At 34.9% G+C, this 20,891-nt stretch overlaps 1 protein-coding gene across 1 annotated transcript; it reads right to left on the bottom strand.

Moving 5' to 3' along the window:
- Positions 1–9,733: 9,733 nt before the first annotated feature.
- Gdap1 (ganglioside induced differentiation associated protein 1) lies at positions 9,734–20,370 on the bottom strand. Its single transcript, XM_069845994.1, has 5 exons — positions 20,217–20,370; positions 18,814–19,006; positions 14,681–14,863; positions 12,214–12,414; positions 9,734–10,433 (listed from the first exon to the last, which is right to left on the bottom strand). Exons 1-5 carry the CDS (start codon positions 20,322–20,324, stop codon positions 10,132–10,134), a joined length of 987 nt encoding a protein of 328 aa, XP_069702095.1. The 5' UTR covers positions 20,325–20,370; the 3' UTR covers positions 9,734–10,131.
- Between the last annotated feature and the right edge of the window lie 521 nt (positions 20,371–20,891).

The raw sequence follows: 20,891 nt of genomic DNA, 5'->3' as shown, positions 1-20,891 counted from the left end.
CAAGCAAATACGCACGTTCTCGCACAAAATAATTTCTAATATTTCGGTCCCCATAAATTAGTTACAAAAAAAAACATGGGGGAGGGAGAGGAATCTTACTACATTCATGTTAAAAGCACGTGAAATGTCACCTGTCAATTCAAACTGGTATTTTATTAGGACATTACTTGAATAAAAGCTAATTTGGAGCAAATATGCTAACATCTGTTATGAGATAACCCTTGAGGACTACTATCCATCCACTGAAGGGTAAAAAAAAAATTACCACATTCACATCAAAAGGGCGTGAAATGTAACCTATCAATTTCATCTGGAATTAAGACATTAATTGAATAAAAACTAATTTGTAGCAAATATATTATGTTAACATCTGTTATGAGATAACCCTTGAGGACTGCTAAGAACACAATCACGAATACGAAAAATTACGTAGAAAATACTAACATATTTCGTTTTATGCTACACAAATAAAATGCTGCTTATTTCGTAATAAGTTACTGTTTAGTCAACTGTCCGAAGACAAATCTGAACATGACACCACTTATGAGGCAAACTATATCTAATGGTATTATTTACCTCTTCTCTATTTACAATAATTAGATACACCACATTAAATTTTTTATGGAAGAATATATTTTCTTGTGAATTTCTATATGCAAAGTGTATGCATGATGTGTGTGTCTATATAGCCTATTGTATCCAAGTGACAATGTTTTACAAATTAGATGGGTCCACTTTTAATGAACTGTGTTAATTAATTTTCATTCATCTTCATTAACCACATGTAGTCGAGCATTCTTTTTGTTGCATTATGTATATATATAAACACACATAAATGACCATATAAGTACATATAATTACTTGAAAACATTGAGATTATATTTTCTATTCCTGATCCTATACCTGATATTTCATACGGTGGTCAATGAAGGTACAAATGTAACTTATTACACATCTAGGAGGTAAAATAAATCGGAAATATTTTATACTGGTAACACAGATTTGGGTTTGTAATCAAGCACTTCAAGCAAGGTAATTATAATAGCCAACAATACTCCAAGACTCGTTCATAACTGGCATTCTCATGTCTGCCGGTCTGAAGTTGCACTTGGGCGCGGGTTCGATCCCCGCTTGGGTCTTTTCCCAACCGTAAGGTGAATGCCAGGTAATCTATGGCAAATCCTCGGCCTCATCTCGCCAAATACCATCTCGCTATCACCAATCTCGATGCTAAATAACCTCGTAGTTGATACAGCATCGTTAAATAATCAACTAAAAAAAAATTAACTGACATTCTGATTATTGTTAGGAAACTTGCTATTGAAGATAGATGAGTCACAGGACAAGACAGATTCATAAAATTCAGTATAAAACAATCTTCTTCTACACTTCACGGAATAGGCTCTTAGTATAGTCAGTTTCAAAATTAAACTGACATAACATTTGGGGTTAAAAGTAGTTGTGCAGAAAGAATCTCAACTGCTGTTGTTTATTTTGAATGAGTGTTCAGTCAGCGTGGATAAGGAAGGTATAGGTTTCCTAATTGATTGACATAGGTTGTTGTTGTTTTCTAATGCCAGGCGTTTGACAATAAAGTCATTTGACCTCTTTTCAAAGATACTGTCATGGTCAGCCACTGAAGCACAGATTTTGAGGTGTTCCGAATCCATTTCTTGGTTTGAGTTGCACAATGGGCAGTTAGGGGACAGATATAGTCCAATTCTATGCAGGTGTTTGGCTAAACAGTCATGGCCTGGCCTGTTGCCAATCTAAATGCAGCTACAAGATTTGTGTGGTAAATCGGGAATTAACTGTAGATTATGATGCAGAGAGTTCCATTTTTTCCCTTGAGATTGTGTTATCAAATTTTGTTTGTTGAAGTCTAAGTATGTAGATTTAATAAATCTTTTCACAGAGTAATACGTAGATTTAGTAACAGGTCTGTAAGTAGCAGTGCTGCCCTTCTTTGCTAAAACATCTGCATTCTCGTTTCCCAGGATTCCACAATAGGATGGTATCCATTGGAATATAATTCTTTTATTGAGTGTTATTAATTGAGAGAGCATTTTAGTTACTTCTGCTGTTTGAGATGAAGGTGTGTGTCTAGAGACTATTGATAGAATAGCTGCTTTGGAGTCTGACAATAATATACAGCATTATATAGGTTAAACAATGAATGACTGCTTCACCCTTCTTAATAATACTATCACAGTGTGGAATGATTAAGGAGGGTGAACCAGTCAATCATTATTCAACCTATAGAATGCTGTATATTTCCCACTTCAAACAATTAGAAAGCCTATATTTCCTTTATCCATGCGCACTGAATGCTCACACAAAATTAACACCACCAGTTGAGGCAATTCTTTCTGCCCAACTACTTTTAGCTCCTTAAATGGCATAAGTGCTATGCCAGTCTAATTTTGAAACGGATTATACGAAACAGCCCTACAATATTATGTATTATTGGGTGATGTGGATAAAAGTGAGATGCAATGAGTGAGACTGAAGTTTTGAGTTAACGGAGCTTCAAGTCGACTTTGAGAAGCATCTCGCAATGTATGTGGATAAAACAGCAAATCCGCGAATAGATGCATCTTTATAGCTAGAGATGGAACTAAATCCAGCTCAATTAAAACACCGTGTTTCTAATACAACTCCATCGCGTGACCGCCTGATCTGATTGTTGTGTAAATTATTCATTCTAGTTTAAAGATTCACTTCCTCGCATTTATTTATTATGACTACCACTATGGACGAAGACAGCACAGAATTTAACTCTATATTCATTGAAAATATTTTCAAATTATCAGTTATCATATATCAGCAAGGTTGTAGCAGTTTTTTAAATAAGGAATAAATGTCGGAAAAAATGTGGGATTGAACTGTCGAAAACTCAAGTATCCAGAAAAATTATACACATGAAAAGAAATGAAAAAAATCAGATGTGACAAAAACGGACAATAAGCCCATAAATTTTAAACACTGGGAGAAACATTATTGAGAATGATGGATCCAGAGTCAAATATGTCAATAATCAGGATAACAGGTAAGATTAAATTATTAAATTTTAAAAATTACATTTTAATTATTTATAATGAAACTTCAGGATAGCTGTATAATTAAATCGTGAATTGCATAAACCCCACATGTCCATTTGAGTACGTTTTTGAGGAGGCATAAAAAACTGATTATTTTCAAAGCGTTCGGTTTTTTAAGTGACTACTTTTTATTAAAGCATAATAAATTCAAGGGTTTAACATACATAAACATTATTATTTTTTTCTGTAGTGCTGTTGACACTCTAACTTCGCATCATTTTTTAGTGCCTCAGTTGTGGATGGAAACTTGATTTAATTTTCTGATCCCATTGCAATACTCTAGGCAACTTTCCAAAATGTATCAGACACAGTACTCCGATCCACACCAATATCCTTTGCCACACCACTTGATAACCTGGGTCCCCCACACACCGTAAGAAAATGTTCACTTTTCTTTTGTTGTGCACTGAGATCCATTGTACGTCTTTGAAATCAATAAAATTCTTTATAATTTTGAACATGAGATTCCCTCCGAATCTTGTACATTTTCTGTCTCCTCTCAACCAACATTATAAACTCTGCCATCCTACTTTCCAACCTCACTGTCAATAGTTGAGACATCTACTGAGGTAACTCAGAAATTTTTAAGATCAATCTCAACTATATGAGATCCATTTAAACTTTATCCACCTCTCAATTAAGATAGATCTCGTTAGCAGAATTCTATTGCATTTTCATCTCAATGACCGCAAACAATAATTGAGGCACATGTGAGATTCATCTTGAAATTCTGAGATCCATCTTCAATCTCACTTTTATCCATATCACCTATTATTACGATTATAGTATAAAACAATACATACTATTATTACAGTTAAAAGAAAAGCACAGACCAGAATAACATATAAAATGGTAATCATAATAATAATAATAATAATAATAATAATAATAATAATAATAATAATAATAAATTGCGTGGTTATTAAAATATTTTCTGAGACTGACTGCATTAGTGTAAAACCATATTATATTATAGTACCGCAGTAGTTAAAAGACTTCGCAGTGTTGAAATGTTAAGAGTGATACACCTTGAATTACCCAGACAACCATTTCGGAGTTCCATTCTCCATCATCAGCAGTGAGTAGACTGTTGACAATGAACAATAAAACTCTGAAATGGCCATATGGCAAATTCAAAGTCGGTATAAAGGTCTGCGCACACCAACACGGGACGTGGGAGCGACAGTGAAACTTGTAATCCCGCGATCGCTGCGAAATTCGTCATTGTCTTCACACCAAAGCGGGATGCAGTCGCGAATAGGATGCTTCTTGTAGTTGCCGAAGATGATCACAGGTTCGTTCATATAGTACTACACTCTTACTGTCACAGCAGAACCATTGTTAACCGAAACTCCAGTTAAGAGAACAGACATTCTTTTTGTAATACAAAATGTTCTCATTCATTACTGGCTTTCACCAAAGACTTTATACTAACAAGACGGACATCTTATAGTGTTTCGCGTGATATAATAGGGAGACATCTTGCATGTGACGCTCCTAGCTGCTCCACCTCTAAAAAATAAGGGGAGAATTCAAACTCTTCATTTAATTTTCGGGACTGGATGAGGAAATTAGAGTTCGTAAGATGCATCAATAACTACTGTTTAATAATAATAATAATAATAATAATAATAATAATAATAATAATAATAATAATAATAATAATAATAATAATGTCTGAAAGTAGAAGACACAGGTAGTTCACTTTCACAATTAAAACAAATTAGAGAGAACGAAATCTGAAGGAAAAACACGTAACTGAAAATAATCAATTTTCCAAAGTAAATGAACCAGATGAAGAATGTAGTTTGAAAGCAACATTTTTAATTTAACAAATCCAGACTTACGAGAAAGAAAACTGTAAATTTAATTAAATCACAATAAAAATCTATATATTTTTATTTAATGAGTCATCAATAAATCTCAAATAAAACAGCTGAAATATGCTTGGCATGTTTATAATCTTCGTACTCGATCAGTAATGCAAAATTAATTAAAGAATTTTCACGATACACAGTGTTTAGTAATGGAACTATTCATCATTGCAAGGCAAACCTAGCAGCAGAAATTGTAATAACGCTCCTAACGCACTCTATTAACTGTTCAGTTGCCATTGCCAAAATGAATGCAGGACGCAGGAAAACGCTGCTTGCAGCAAACTGCGAGTAGAACACTGCAGTCCCACCACCTAGGCGGTTTGAATGGATTCATATCCCGCTGTACTCACAATAATTCGCGTCGGTTTTGCATTCGCTACCACTCCCGTGTCAGTGTGTGCAGACCTTTACACTCTTTCAACATTTTATCACTGTGAAGTAAAGCTAGAGTTTAAATTATAATTTATCAGTCTTACTAATAAACCGTGCATAGTTTTTATACGAGACTTATGCAGAGTTGAGACAGAAAACGTTACCAATAAACCGTGAATAAGCTATGGACGCATAAACAGGTTGTAACTATACAATGGGAATTGCTTTGCAGTAGTTATATACACGAAACCCCTTGTTTAAGCGTTGTATATAGAGAAAAAATGGCCGCCCCTCTAACAGCTGTTCGTATCAACTGTCATTTTATGATGATGGTTACCTTGTAACCACAGAAGAACAAACCAAAGATCATAGAATTATTAGAATAATATTGCTGTAGCTTGTACCCTTTGACGAAAATGTAGTGTGGTAACCGATTAGAGCCAATTTACTATCGATATTTAACACACCACACTAGAGCGCTCTACCGGATGCAATAGAGAACCTCAGATATTCTATTACCTTTCGTAACGAAGTAATGACGAAACTATGACGTAGCTATGTAACAGTTATACTGTTATACACGAGGTATGTAGTGATTATTAGTAAAGAATTTACACACGACTTATAAACGAGCTACTCATTGTATAAGTATAAGACAGTTAAACGTCTGTATATAGGATTTTTATTAGTAAGACCGTATATATTAAAAGTGCTATACTGCAATACAATATATAAACAATCAATATTAAATATTTTAATAAAGACATTTTCTGATAAAATACTGTAATTATGATAGTATTCCACAGAGTCAGGAGTAGAAAGTTGAAGGTTAAGAAACAGTATTTCAATATTAAGTTCCTTGAATCAAGTCGTGAGTATGCAGCAACAAGCATCTTTTATTGGAATGAATTGCCAGTATGACAATTTTGTAACTAACAAGACTGTGCTTATTATAAATTACTTTTTTTGTACTCCAGCATTATAAACAGTCTTTATCGTTAATGAAATCGTGAATAATATGCCAAATTACTATACCAGTTCTGTAAAATATTACCATGCCAAAACATCATGACTTCTAGGGACAGCATTACTAACTTCTCAGCAGGGAAGAAAAACCACAAAGTCTTAAATTAATCGTAAGTATTGAGTATCAACAAAAATACACTCCTAGATCATGTTAGATGCAGACAAGGACATTCTGAAAATTATTTCTGCATTAATAAGCATGGTGAGAACATGTATTTCAATTAAAATCTTAGAATCTTGTTCCATACTTCGTATAGTGATAAAGTATGCATAAAAATATAAAATTTTCTCTCTTTAAACATGAAATTCTGCCTTTCCTATTATCATCATCATCTTCACTGCTGTTATCATAAACAATAATGTCTCGACAATCCAATTTTCGTGGGCCCTGGTCTTCTTCAGAGGCTATTATAACCTAACACACTAGACAGACACACAGCAGGTCTCCTGTGATGTGAGATCAGTTCAACACAGGGCCTCCACTGAAGACAACATACAACATCATATTCACAAAGGACAAAAATACATGCCACAGGCAGGATTGTAGTTCCCACAGCATCAAAACTGAGTGCTTAACTATTGTGGCCAAGAGGGCTATAATAGGAGAGAGGGGTTCAACTGGCTTGTCGTCAGTACAACACCTCATCCTGCTCAAGGTTTTCCGTGGTTTCCCTTGAGTAATGAGACAAATGTCGGGATAAGACCTAAAAGAAATGGGTCACGGACCTCTTCCCTTCCCCCACACTTTCTCTTCTACTATCACAAAGAACTTGCTAATTTCTTAGATAATCCTGTAATATGAAAACAGGTTAAAATAAATACACTGTAAGTTCTCAGGGCTAACAGCTTCGAAGCTGGGTACCTGTTCTAATGAAGTGCATTGGTAACAATTTAAAACATGGGGGCATGAGATAGTTACTCTGCCTGCCATAATAAATTCACTTCAATTAAATTACCCCCCCCCCAAAAATCCAATCTTCTTTCTATTAATCACTTTTAACTCTAAGCAGCCTCCATTGAGAGTGCTAACATCATTTTTTACCAACATTCCGCCACTGAATTTAGACTCCTGGAAATGGAGAAATAACATGCGTGCTCTAAGGTTTAAGTTGTTAGTCCTGGAAATACATTTTAAGGAAGACATTTTGAGTTTTAGTTACAGAATTCTTGTTTATGTCTGTTACATAGCAATGGTTGCACATATTAAATGCGAGTATGGTACCCAGATTGCGGAAACAGGAATCGTTTCTTCAAAATACCGGGAGATAGTGAAAGTTGAGTTTTCATTTACAATGTTATCACATAAAACTAATTTCATACACTGGCAGATTTTCCTATTCACGTGTATCATTATAAATCATATGTTACTGGAAACAGCAAACAGTTGATTGCAATGAAGATCTTTGTATGTTTATGTACAAAATAAAATATTGTTACTAAATAAATCTGATGCATTTTAACACAACACTTTGGTTGGTCATATCTAAATCATTTCGAATTTCACAGCCCATTCTCTACCTCTACTTCCTGGGATACCATGTTCTGAAAACACTGATGGCATTAGCTCAAGGTTTTTTTTTACAAAAAAAAAAATGAGAAAAAAGTCAAAATTGTAATAGGGATGGTTATATTTCAAACATTGCTGTAAAGAGCCCAGTTCCCACAGTACTTGGGTATACCTTTTTTTTTGCTGGATTTTATTCAAAGGATTTAATTTTGGAAATGGCATCTTTAAGATATGTAAATGTCTTTGGATTTATTTTATTTTATTTTTCTATGGGTTTAACTGTTTGTTATTCTTTTCGTTTAGTTTAATTTTTATTGTTTTCGATTAGTGTTGGTTTTATAATAACTACCATTTTAAGTTTGTTAAAATTTTATTTTTTTAGGTTTTGATTTATTAATATTTAATTATTTTATTGGAATTTTTTATTAAATTATTATTTATTTGTAATTTTCCTTACTGGCCAAGAAGCTTGGCACTCTGATGGGTACGCTGCTGGCTCCTGTGTTTGTTACTATGTTGGTTACTGTTCATACATAGCTGGCTCTTTCCACAGTTCAAATTGGAAAATCATCTACTGCCAACACTCATGATGAAAAAGAAACTAAACCATGAGTGGAAAACAACTAAAGTCCTAAATTAAAATAGTGAATGTCGTAATAAAGTAATTAAATCAGAAATGTAAAACAGATGAAGTCCGATATTTAATTGCTGTTTCTTACAAACTAACGAATACAGAAAAAAAAAAAAAAATTTAGTTTGAAAACAACGAACATGGCAACATGGTTCCAGTGATGATACTATATTAGTCATCTTTGTTTCCAGCATATAAGCCAACAGGAAAAATAGCAATCAACCTAATCTCGAAATCCAGCATGACAGCTAACAAAGCAGCCACCAGGGGGCAGGATTTCCGGCAATGCAAGCATGCAGAGCTGCTATCAACGCTTCCAGCATGCAATCCATAGCAGAAACAAGCACAGTGGGAAATGGGATTAAATATGAATATAATGAGGATGTGCAGGGAAGTCGTTTGAAATTCCCGCCATTTTTGTGCAAGTGGCTGCGAGATACTTCTTGAGGTAAGCGTTCACTACATCGTATCGCACTCCTCGTACGAATCGCACGCAACGGATATTTTAAGTGCAGTGCATTCACTGTAACGGCTTCACCTCATCACCTCATCGGATTCCCCTATCAGCTGTTTAAAACATGACGTCGTACGATATTGACATTACTGAAAGCAGAGGAGTTGAGGTTAGGTCTATTAATTACGTCTGTTAGCGAATAAGAATTTGTAATTGCTTCATGCATCTTAATTGAAAAGGAAGAAACGAAAAAAATATTGGTTACATAATATATTTGCAAAAAACCGACTTGATTACTGTAATGGGAACGCCTCAAATTATATAATTCTTCGCAATTTTCTACACGTGAAATAAGTTTTCCGTCTGCCATTTTGGCGCGACACTGAACATGGCACAACATAATAGTAACAGTTGACCAATTAAAATTGATTTATTAAAGAAGGCCATGATCGCACGCATCAGAAAAGTTGCCCATCCGAGAAACGTGGATGGATTTGCCGACAGGTGATTCGTCCGATACGATGTAGTGAACGCGGTTACATAACAATTACAGCAAAGATAGTCTTTTTCCGATTCGTCCAATGCATGCGATACAATGTAGTGAACGTGGTTACATAACAATTACAGCAAAGATAGTCTTTTTCCGATCCGTGCGATTCGTCCAATCCGTGCAATTCGTCCGATGATGTAGTGAACATGGTTACATAACAATCACAGCAAAGATAGCCTTTTTCCGATCCGTGCGATTCGTCCGATGCGTGCGATATGATGTAGTGAACGCTTACCTTTGACAGATTACACTTAATCTGGTTTATGAGCCCTTCTCTCCTATTATAGCCCTCTTGGCTGTGGCTGCCACAATCGGCTTCCTACCATTGTACATTTGTTTTAACAGCTAAGTTGCTCTGCCAAAATTATGTACAACAATTTATTTCTAACAATATGTAAATTCTATATATTTAACTCTTTACCTAATGGGATGACCCTATAATAACCAATATTTGAGAAGTGGGCAACCATAATATAAACTTAGGTAACACAATATATATTTACCTAGTAATGAAGGCACACTGCCAGAAGTACTAGAAGATTCTAACCTCCAAAAATGGTGAAAAGGTCAATGCTCACCACATAGCTGAATGGAATCTGATTGTTGAGAACATTCATTTATTTTTTCTGTAATACAGTATACCACCAATGATAACAGTGACAGCTGCCATGACACCTATAATTAATGGGGCTTGTGTCTGAATGAACATCTTCACAAGTGATAAAGATGACGGGATAGTCTTTTTGTATGAATCTCGCTGTTGAACTTTATGATAATATTTCGTTATATGTGGTTTCTTGCCAGCTTCCCAGAAATATTTTTCTAACCCAAGACGATATAGACGATCCAGCAACATTGTTAAGCCAATGTCAGCCACAGTGAAACGATCACTGCATAGCCACCAATTTTCTCGATCTGAAAACAATATATATCATTAAATATAGCAATAAGATAATTACAAAGTTCATACCTACATATATCTAAATCAAATATTATTTAACAATGATGTATTAATTACGAGGTTATCTAGCATTGATGAAACTGATGAGAACAAAATTGGGAACAACTGGATAATACCCACGGCAGAGCAATATCGATAGTCGACGTTACTCGCTGGCCACTAGTCACCGGGCCGTACCGAGCCGTGCCAAACAAAACACAATCGAAATGGTGGTAGTAAAATTCGCGACTATATTCTTAAATAATTCACTGCATTAGCCAAGTGTAAGACTTCTGGCTTCTGTTGCATTCAAACAATTATAAAATACGATAATTTGGTCCAGGGAGCATCCGTTTTTGATGCAAAGATAATTTGTTTGGCTTGTTTCTTAAATAAAATTACGAAATGGCGTTCCTGTGCTTATCATTTAATAAAAAAAGAAATATAGCAAAACTGTTTTGTCTCGAGACTCTCATCTAAGTCACGTAATAGGTCACGTAATCTACTTCAATATATTTGCGCAAATATATCTTGTAGCTAACAGTGGTGCTATCTCTCAGTAATGTTCAGAACCAAGGAAGTAGAGAGAGAAAAGAAACAAATTTCTCCCTCCAATGACGCCACACACCAACGTCGTGTTCTTATGTTGGAAAGATTGTGTATTTACTTAAATTTGGTGCTAAACGTAACGGCACGGTTCAAAGATACCGTGGGAATTCTCCAGTTTAGCGCAAAATTGTATTCGGCAAAATGAGTGCAAGGATTCTCCATGAGATTACATGACATTCGCCTTGTAGACATGGTTGCAATAAGCCAATTAATAAGCTTTAAGTAATGACATTTCCGTCTATGGCTTATCTATTTCAAAATAGGTATTTATTTAAATTTGATTTTATTGACAAACGTTTTCTCTCTACTTCTAGCATCTTCAGGTCTTATAATTATTAGAACATAAAGTAAGTTAACAATTTAAGTATATAAAAAACACGAAAAAATTGCATATGTGGTAGGCATAATTTACATGACATATACTGTAGTTTAAGTTTGCAAAGGTGGTCAAAGTTACAATAAATAATAATTGAAGTTATAAAATACTAATCTAAAAATGTATACAAGTTAAAAACAAAATTAAAATATCTTGAAGAGTGTATTTGCAAAATGCATCCTTTATAGCTAACAATATTTCAATGTAAATACATTTGCAATATTTGTCAATGTTAAACATTTGTAGATTATTGTTTATGTGTTAAAAACATATTCTATAATATTGATCCTGTTTTAAAACCGTTACAAAGTTAATATTTGCTGTGGATATTGTTGAACAAGTACAATTAGTCGTGAGAGATGGTTGTCACAGTTGTGTCGAATATTCTGACTTGAAAATATATCTTGCTAATATATTATGGCGTTCTGCAATATAAGTTATATAACTTGTTACGAAGTGAAAAATGATATTGAAGAACTGAATTTGTAATAGAATATTTTAAAGGTCGAAAAATTACTATACTTACGAGGATGCAATGTGTCGTGGTTATTTCTAATTATAAGATCTGAAGATGCTCGAAGTAGAGAGAAAATGTTTGTCAAAAGATCAAATTAAAATAAATATTTTGAAATAAATATGGCATAGACAGAAATATCATTACTTAAAGTTTATTCGCCTTATAGTTTTGGAAAATCTTGAGAGGGGAGAGAAATTAACTAGGTAATCAGCCCAAATTCAAATTAACTAAAACTGTTTGCTGAAGTAATTACCTTCTATATGTGATTCCAATTCCTTTTCCACTTGACTGAGCACTGAATCAACTTGATTGAGAATCTTCTTGAACTCCTCTTTGTCTGTCACTGACGCATGCTTTGTTTCCTGGAATTTTGCCTTCTGAAGGAGAATATCTCGACTATTAGGATTCTTCTCTGCATGCATCCGCAATGTCTTGGCACTATTCCTATCAGCAGCTAAAATCAATTAATTTATTAGGACACATTTTTTTCTTATTCTCCCTCTCTACATGTAACAAAGCTGTATAGAAATATTGTTCTAGAAAGCTAATAATATTCCATTCAAAATAATTTACCTACTGGGAAAGAGGGCTAGGCTTAAAAAATTTCTGGATGTTGCCAGTGCCATCACAGGAATTGTATCACACTTTAAACGTGAAAACTGGAATATAAATCAAGGCTACAATGACAACTACATATGGGCTATTCCATATGAAATCGATCAGTAAAAAACCTCGCATTTTTTTAATACTCTAATTTTTTCCCTATTTATACAAGATGCTGAGAACAGTGCATTTTCAAAAGTATACTATCGAAAGTCAAATGGTTTTCGTACTATTGAGCGACAAATTTTGCATATTTTATAAAAACAAGCCTCTTTCAGCGCTCAGAACTCTGCAACCATTTACTGCAGAACATTGAAGACCTAGGAAGAGGTGGTTAAAGGACGTTGAGATGGCTATAGGAAGAATGGGTATAAGAGGATGGAAAAAAAGAAACAAGATAGAGACGAGTGGAGGAAAATTGTGAAGGAGGCCAAAGCTCACAAAGGGTTGAAGAAGAAGAAGAAGAAGAAGAAGAAGAAGAAGAAGAAGAAGAAGAAGAAGAAGAAGAAGAACTAACTAGTAAAGTAACTATCTCATGCCCCCATGTTTTAGATTGCTACCAGTGCACTTCATTAGAACCAGGTACCCAGCTTCGAAGCCGTTAGCCCTGTGAACTTACAATATATCTATGTTCCCCTATTATCATAATTCAGGGTTGGTATCTAAGAAATTAGCAAGTTCTTTGTGATAGTAGAAGAGAAAGAGTGGGGGAAGGGAAGTGGTCCGTGGCCCATTTCTTTTAGGGCTCATCCCGACATTTGTCTTATTGCTCAAGGGAAGAAGAAGAAGAAGAAGAACAAGAAGAAGAAACTATGTTCAAATTATTCTTTCCGAAAATTGCGCCCAGGCCCTAAATTGAGTTCAAATTACACAATCTGGCAACACTGGATAAATGGTAGCATGGGAGTAGAATGGATCCAACATCAGTGGGCCATGTAAGTCATTGCTTTCATAGCCCCATGGTAACGCGAACGTCTTATCCGTCTCTCTGCTTATTTTTTTTTATGTACGAAGTTGTTTTTAATATTAACATTTTACTGTTTTTGAAACTTATTTATTTCAAAATGAATTACAGTACACAGTATTCTCATTAACTCATTTATTGATGTAGCTTTCCATTATGCATTTTTAAATGTTAGGTTGTTTCTTTAGAAGTCACAATACAATGTTACACTTATTGTACTATATTTCATTTATTTACAACTTGTGCTCAAAAGCATTACCCTCTGCCCAAGAGCAGGTCTTTAACTGCAAACCCAGCATCTCCCATTCTTCCCAATTTCTTGCTTTCCTATTAACCTCCCTATATACTGTAATACCTTATTGCTGTCTATCAACTGATATCCTTTACCCCGAACTCTTGTCCCTTTCACCATTCCTTAAGCATCGCAAATTAACAAATTAGGCATACACCAAAATAATAAAAAAAATAAAATACATAAATAAAACAATCACCGCACTCACACACCTACTGGCACTTATGTCAGAAATAGTGTCATATACAGTATGTAAATATATATTTATTATTATTTATGTACAATGGCTGGAGAGGGCATCCTGCGAGTATAAGACCCTAAAACGGCCTCTGGCTCAAAGCCAGTAAAGTCAATAAACATCAACAACAACCATAAGACGACAGAAGTCTGCGCGCCTATTAATGTCTCGCTGTATGTTATGCAACATATCCCTGTTGACAGTCATACAGCTGCATGAAACTATGCAACAAGATCCCTTGAGTGAGCTCTAAAAGAGTTTATTATTTAAATTAAGTACACAAAAAAAAAAAAAAACTTGTTAGCAGACTTGAACCACTGAACACGTTACTGAAAACTGAAGCAAATAAGTAATGATGGGTTGACTTTACATTTGTGCTGCCGTTTATCCAACATTGCCAGACTGTGTAATTGAAACTCAATTTTTCTCGGAAATTGGGCCTGGGCACAATTTCGGAAAGAATAATTTAGACATAGTTTGTAATGGTAAAGTGCATGGTGGCTTGCATATGCGCGAATTATGATTCATCCTGTATATTACAGCTTCTAAATGCCCAGTATCATGAATGTTCAATTAGTAATTTATATGAATATACCAGTAAATATGTATTAAAATATACATACCCATTAATAATTTTCTCACTGGTTGTATAAATGGCTGCTTCGGATTCTCACAAAATTCTGGATGAAAAAATGATCCCATTGTCACAACTCCTGCGGGTATATGATCGATAATTGTGCGGAAATGAAGGACTCTCTGACGTACCTCTGGTCCCTGGTCCATTGGCATTAATCTAGGAGTGTCACCTATAAACAGACATATACAAATACATACACTATTCAAGAGATGCTGATATCTATTTATGAAAAACAAACTTGCAACTGAATGACTCTAAAATTATTATACCATATTTGTAATAAATATCACATTTAAGATAACACATTATCACCATCGTCCTTGCTGTCGTCGTCATTCTTTCTGGATCCATATTTATGTCAATAAATTTTATAAATTTCAGTTTTGTTGTTTAAGCAGGAGACATTAAAATTTTTTCTTATATCCATCATGCTCACATGGGATGGTATTAATAAAGATAAATAATATCTCCTGAGCAAAATGTAGTATGATCTGCCATATGAGCCTGCAGACAGTGTGCTCACTTCTGCCCTAATGAGGCAAAAGAGTCGTAAACAAACTATGTTAAACAGAAATAACTAAAATGCTCTCTCAATTAATATCACTCAATAAAAGAATTGTATTCCAATGGATACCATCCCATTGTGGAATCCTGGGAAACGAGAATGCGGATGCTTTAGCAAAGAAGGGCAGCACTGCTACTTACAGACCTGTTACTAAATCTACGTATTACTCTGTGAAAAGATTTATTAAATCTACATACTTAGACTTCAACAAACAAAATTTGATAACACAATCTCAAGGGAAAAAAAGGAACTCTCTGCATCATAATCCACAGTTAATTCCCGATTTACCACGAAAATTGTCTGTAGGTGCATTTAGATTGGCAACAGGCCATGATTGTTTGGCCAAACACCTGCATAGAATTGGAATATATCAGTCCCCTAACTGCCCATTGTGCAACTCAAACCAAGCAATGGATTCGAAACACCTCAAAATCTGTGCTTCATTGGCTGACCATGATAATATCTTTGAAAAATATTGGAGTGCAAGAGGTCAAATGACTTTATTGTCAAACGCCTGGCATTAGAAAACAACAACTATGTGTTAAACAAAAAGATTTGTTGTGATGGAGATCGAATGATCGGGTTTTTATATTCGATATTAACTGTGAAATGTAGGCCTAATAGATCATAATTCGGAAGTACATGGAATCAAATCCCAGATAGGATATGTTGAAGTTCATTTTGTCACAAATATTAAATTTATATAGGCCTACATTGTATGATATGAAAATTACTAATCTTAAAATTAATTACTTAATTTTGGAGACTATCACCATCAGGAGGAAATTAAGCACAGAATAAATATGGAAATGCCTTATATTATTCGGTTGAGAAGCTTTTGTCATCCAGTCTACTCTCAAAAAAAAACTGAAAGTTAAACAGTTACATTTTCAGTTGTTCTGTATGGTTGTGAAACTTTGACTCTAAATTTGAGAGAGAAACAGAGGCTAAGGGTGTTTGAGAATAAGGTGCTTAGAAAAATATTTGGGGCTAAGAGGAATGAAGTTACAAGAGAATGGAGAAAGTTACACAACGCAGAATTGCATGATTTGTATTCTTCATCTGATATAATTAGGAATATTAAATCAAGACGTTTGAGATGGGCAGGGCATGTAGCACATATGGACGAATCCAGAAATGCATATATAATGTTAGCTGGGTGACCGGAGGGAATAAGACCTTTGGGGAAGCCGAGACGTAGATGGGAGGATAATATTAAAATGGATTTGAGGGAGGCGGCATATGATGGTAGAGACTGGATTAATCTTGTTCAGGATAGGAACCAATGGCAGGCTTATGTGAGGGTGGCAATGAATCTCTGGGTTCTGTAAAAGCCATTTGTAAGTAAATAAATATCTATCACCATCCTTAATTTCTTCTCTCCTTCTCTCTCTCTGCCTCTCTATAATATGTGTATCTTAATCTTCCCAAATGTATTTATTTTCATTTCATTTTATTAATAGTTAATATCATTTGGACCTAATATAAGCTAATGTTTATTTCTCAGAAGCAGAGATAAAGGATATTGATGAAGAGCTGTCATCAGAATTAGATGCAGTGTAGACCTTGGTGGTCAACGAAGTAGAGGGGATCCTTTTAGAATGTAACCCAAAGGTCGTTCACTTCAGGTTGAGGAAACAAACCCATCCTCTGGTCTCCTCTTGGAGTTGTGATGGTTCTACTGACAGTCTCCTTTCCGATGAGGACTTGGACCGGACAAGTATTACTCCCTCCAGTTGACGATAGTAAGTTCTTCTAGTGGTGAGTGTGACATTCCATCATTTTCACCCAGAAAGAAGTCTGCATATAAGAAAGCTAGACCTCGACCAACAAAGGATATACTGTATGTAGGAAAGGATTTCTTGTTCCTCCAAAAGATACTGGTAGTTCAAATTATTATTATTGTTATTGTTGTTATTATTGTTATTATTATTATTATTACTATTATTAATATTATTATTATTATTATTATTATTATTATTTTAATATAATATTAATAATATTTTTAATAATAATAATATTATTATTATTATTATTATTATTATTATTATTATTATTATTATTTTTGTCCAATATTCTTTTGAGAAGATTAACTCCATATGTAGATGAAATTATTGGGGATCATCTGTGTGGTTTTAGGCGAAATAGATCAACTATTCACCAGATATTTTGTATTCGACAGATAATGGAGAAAAAATGGGAATATAAGGGTACAGTGCATCAGTTATTCATAGATTTCAAAAAGGTATATGACTCTGTTAAGTGAGAAGTTTTATATGGTATTCTTATTGAATTTGATATTCCTTAGAAATTAATTCGATTAATTAAAATGTGTCTCAGTGAAACATACAGCAGAGTTCGTATAGGTCACTTTCTGTCAGATGCGTTTCCAATTCACTGTGGGCTAAAGCAAGGAGATGCACTATCACTTTTACTTTTTAACTTTGCTCTAGAGTATGCCATTAGGAAAGTCCAGGATAACAGAGAGGGTTTGGAATTGAACGGATTACATCTGCTGCTTGTCTATGCGGATGACGTGAATATGTTAGGAGAAAATCCACAAACGATTAAGGAAAACACGGGAATTTTACTGGAAGCAAGTAAAGAGACAGGTTTGGAAGTAAATCCCGAAAAGACAAAGTATATGATTATGTCTCGTGACGAGAATATTGTACGAAATGGAAATATAAAAATTGGAAATTTATCTTTTGAAGAGGTGGAGAAGTTCAAATATCTTGGCTCAACAGTAACAAATATAAATGATACTCAGGAGGAAATTAAACACAGAATAAATATGGGAAATGCGTGTTATTATTCGGTTGAGAAGCTTTTATCATCCAGTCTGCTGTCGAAAAATCTGAAAGTTAGAATTTATAAAACAGTTATATTACCGGTTGTTCTTTATGGTTGTGAAACTTGGACTGTTACTTTGAGAGAGGAACATAGGTTAAGGGTGTTTGAGAATAAGGTGCTTAGGAAAATATTTGGGGCTAAGAGGAATGAAGTTACAGGAGAATGGAGAAAGTTACAGAACACAGAACTGCACGCATTGTATCCTTTACCTGACATGATTAGGAACATTAAATCCAGACGTTTGAGATGGGCAGGGCATGTAGCACGTATGGGCGAATCCAGAAATGCATATAGAGTGTTAGTTGGGAGGCCGGAGGGAAAAAGACCTTTAGGGAGGTCGAGACGTAGATGGGAAAATAATATTAAAATGGATTTGAGGGAGGTGGTATATGATGATAGAGAATGGATTAATCTTTCTCAGGATAGGGACCAATGGCGGGCTTATGTGAGAGCGGCAATGAACTTCCGGGTTCCTTAAAAGCCAGTAAGTAAGGAAGTAAATATTATTATTATTATTATTATTATTATTATTATTCAGCTAGTTTTTCTGGAAAAGTGGAAGACTTCATAGCTCATTTCCCATGAATTTGAACGTTATTACAATGCAATCTTATAATGTACAAGTCTTATTGATTAATTACTTAAAGTAAATTTAAAAATAATGATAACATAATCGTAATAACGATCAATACCTTACATACCATTACTAAAATTATCTTCGAGGTAATCTAATATTCTGCCTGAATCTGGAATGACTTTAACACCGTCTTTGAGAACAGGAACTTCTCCTCGTGGGTTGATACGAAGGAACCATGGCTGGTATTGCTCTCCCTTTGTCAGGTTAATGATGTGCACTTTAAATGGTAACTTCTTTTCATGTAAAGCCATGATAACCTAGAACAGATTATTTAAAAACTTACAATTTCAACATAGCCTATTTAAGACAACCTCATAAATATAACTGATTACTGATACCTACTCGTACATCAAAGTTACTGATTTGTAAGAATTTCCTATTAATCTCCATTATGTATATTGATTTTAGTGAGATGGTAGTATGTTAGTACGTTTACGTAAGTTATGGTCATTCGTACACTCTATGTAAATCACTGTAGTACATTCAGGGACAAAAAAAACCGTGGAGAGTTAGAGTTCAAGGACACTTATTTTATGTCAAAATTTTTAATCAAAGGTCTAGTATGTTATGAAATGTAATGGTTTTTAAATGATAGAAAAACACATTTAAAACAAAGGCTAATGTTTTACGTCTTCATTTAGGTCACTTACTCCGATCAATTCTTTCCAATTTTTAGCCATTTTCTAATATGTTTTCAAGTCAATTGACGTCCTATATATAGTCCACACCTGTGAAGTAACGGTCAGCGCATCTGGCCGCGAAACCAGGTGGCCCGGGTTCGAATCCCGGTCGGGGCAGGTTACCTGGTTAAGGTTTTTTCCGGGGTTTTCCCTCAACCTAATATGAGCAAATGCTGGGTAACTTTCGGTGCTGGACTCCAGACTCATTTCACCGGCATTATCACCTTCATATCATTGACGCTAAATAACCTAGATGTTGATACAGCATCGTAAAATAACCCAATAAAGTAAAAAAATAAACGTCCTATATAAATTCTTCACATTCCAAACTACATTCCCTCTGAAAATTAGATAATTTTACCACTTTTTCGTGGAAAAAAACTTCAGCGTCGCGTGCTTTAGAAAACGTTAATATGGTGTAGGGGAGGGTATATTTTCTGATCAACACTAGACAGTTACACATTGCAGGCCTTCCTGGCAGTGTGGTCAGCATGGCAAGGCCACCACTGAGAAGACACAGGGCAGCGTATGATAAGGGTCAAATACCCAATCTCGCAGACGGAACTAAAATTGTGAATTGATATGTAGAATAAAATAATTTGAGGGAAAATAGCCCACTACAATATACCAAAGTTAATGACCCGTATTTTAATTAAGGTAGAAATATTAAGTAATAATATTCCTTTATGACAGAAGAGGTTAAACATTAGAGGTTATTGTTATATTTAGTGTTTTCACGACAGAGGTATTTACCTATAGTAGACCGTTGTAAAACATCAATATATACCTTTTGAGAGTAAAACGAATAATGATGGTGATATAACAGAAGCCCGTTCCCTTTCCCATTGTCATTTGAGCTGCGTCCTACTTCTTCTTTCGCTGCGGACGCTGCCATCTTTAAGACGTTTGTTTCCAATTCAGCCTGGAGAACGAAAACCAGATCACTGTGCATAGATCACACATCACGGCGAGCAACGGAGCAACCAATACAATAATACAGCTTTATGAACCTGTAGCGGGTCATTCGAATTGTATTAATTTTTTTTTTTCGGGGCTAGTACCCGGCGTATAGATAATCCCTATTCCCTGTAGTACCTACGCAGAACTGCACGCATTGTATTCTTCATCTGACATAATTAGGAACATTAAATCCAGACGTTTGAGATGGGCAGAGCATGTAGCACGTATGGGCGAATCCAGAAATACATATAGAGTGTTAGTTGGGAGGCCGGAATGAAAAGACTTTTGGGAAGGCCAAAACGTAGATGGGAAGATAATATTAAAATAAATTTGAGGGACGTAGGACATGATTGTAGAGACTGGATTAATCTTGCTCAGGATAGAGACCGATGGCGGGCTTAGTGAGGGCGGCAATGAACCTCTGTGTTCCTTAAAAGCCATAAGTAAGTAAGGGCTAGCCTTTGTTTCGTTGTCCTTGCCAACCAAAGCAATGTTTTATCCG

Source organism: Periplaneta americana, chromosome 14, assembly GCF_040183065.1.
Source record: "Periplaneta americana isolate PAMFEO1 chromosome 14, P.americana_PAMFEO1_priV1, whole genome shotgun sequence".
Classification (NCBI taxonomy): domain Eukaryota; kingdom Metazoa; phylum Arthropoda; class Insecta; order Blattodea; family Blattidae; genus Periplaneta; species Periplaneta americana.
Note: the sequence above shows the minus strand (reverse complement) of the source record. Positions and strands in the feature narration are given on the sequence as shown.

Coding starts and splice junctions, on each gene's coding strand:
- Gdap1 (XM_069845994.1), bottom strand. CDS start 20,324: ATGGCAGCGTCCGCAGCGAAAGAAGAAGTAGGACGCAGCTCAAATGAC. Junction 14,864..18,813: donor CGAAGATAATTTTAGTAATG/GTATGTAAGGTA, acceptor GTCTGTTTATAG/GTGACACTCCTAGATTAATG. Junction 10,434..12,213: donor ATTGGAATCACATATAGAAG/GTAATTACTTCA, acceptor TATTGTTTTCAG/ATCGAGAAAATTGGTGGCTA.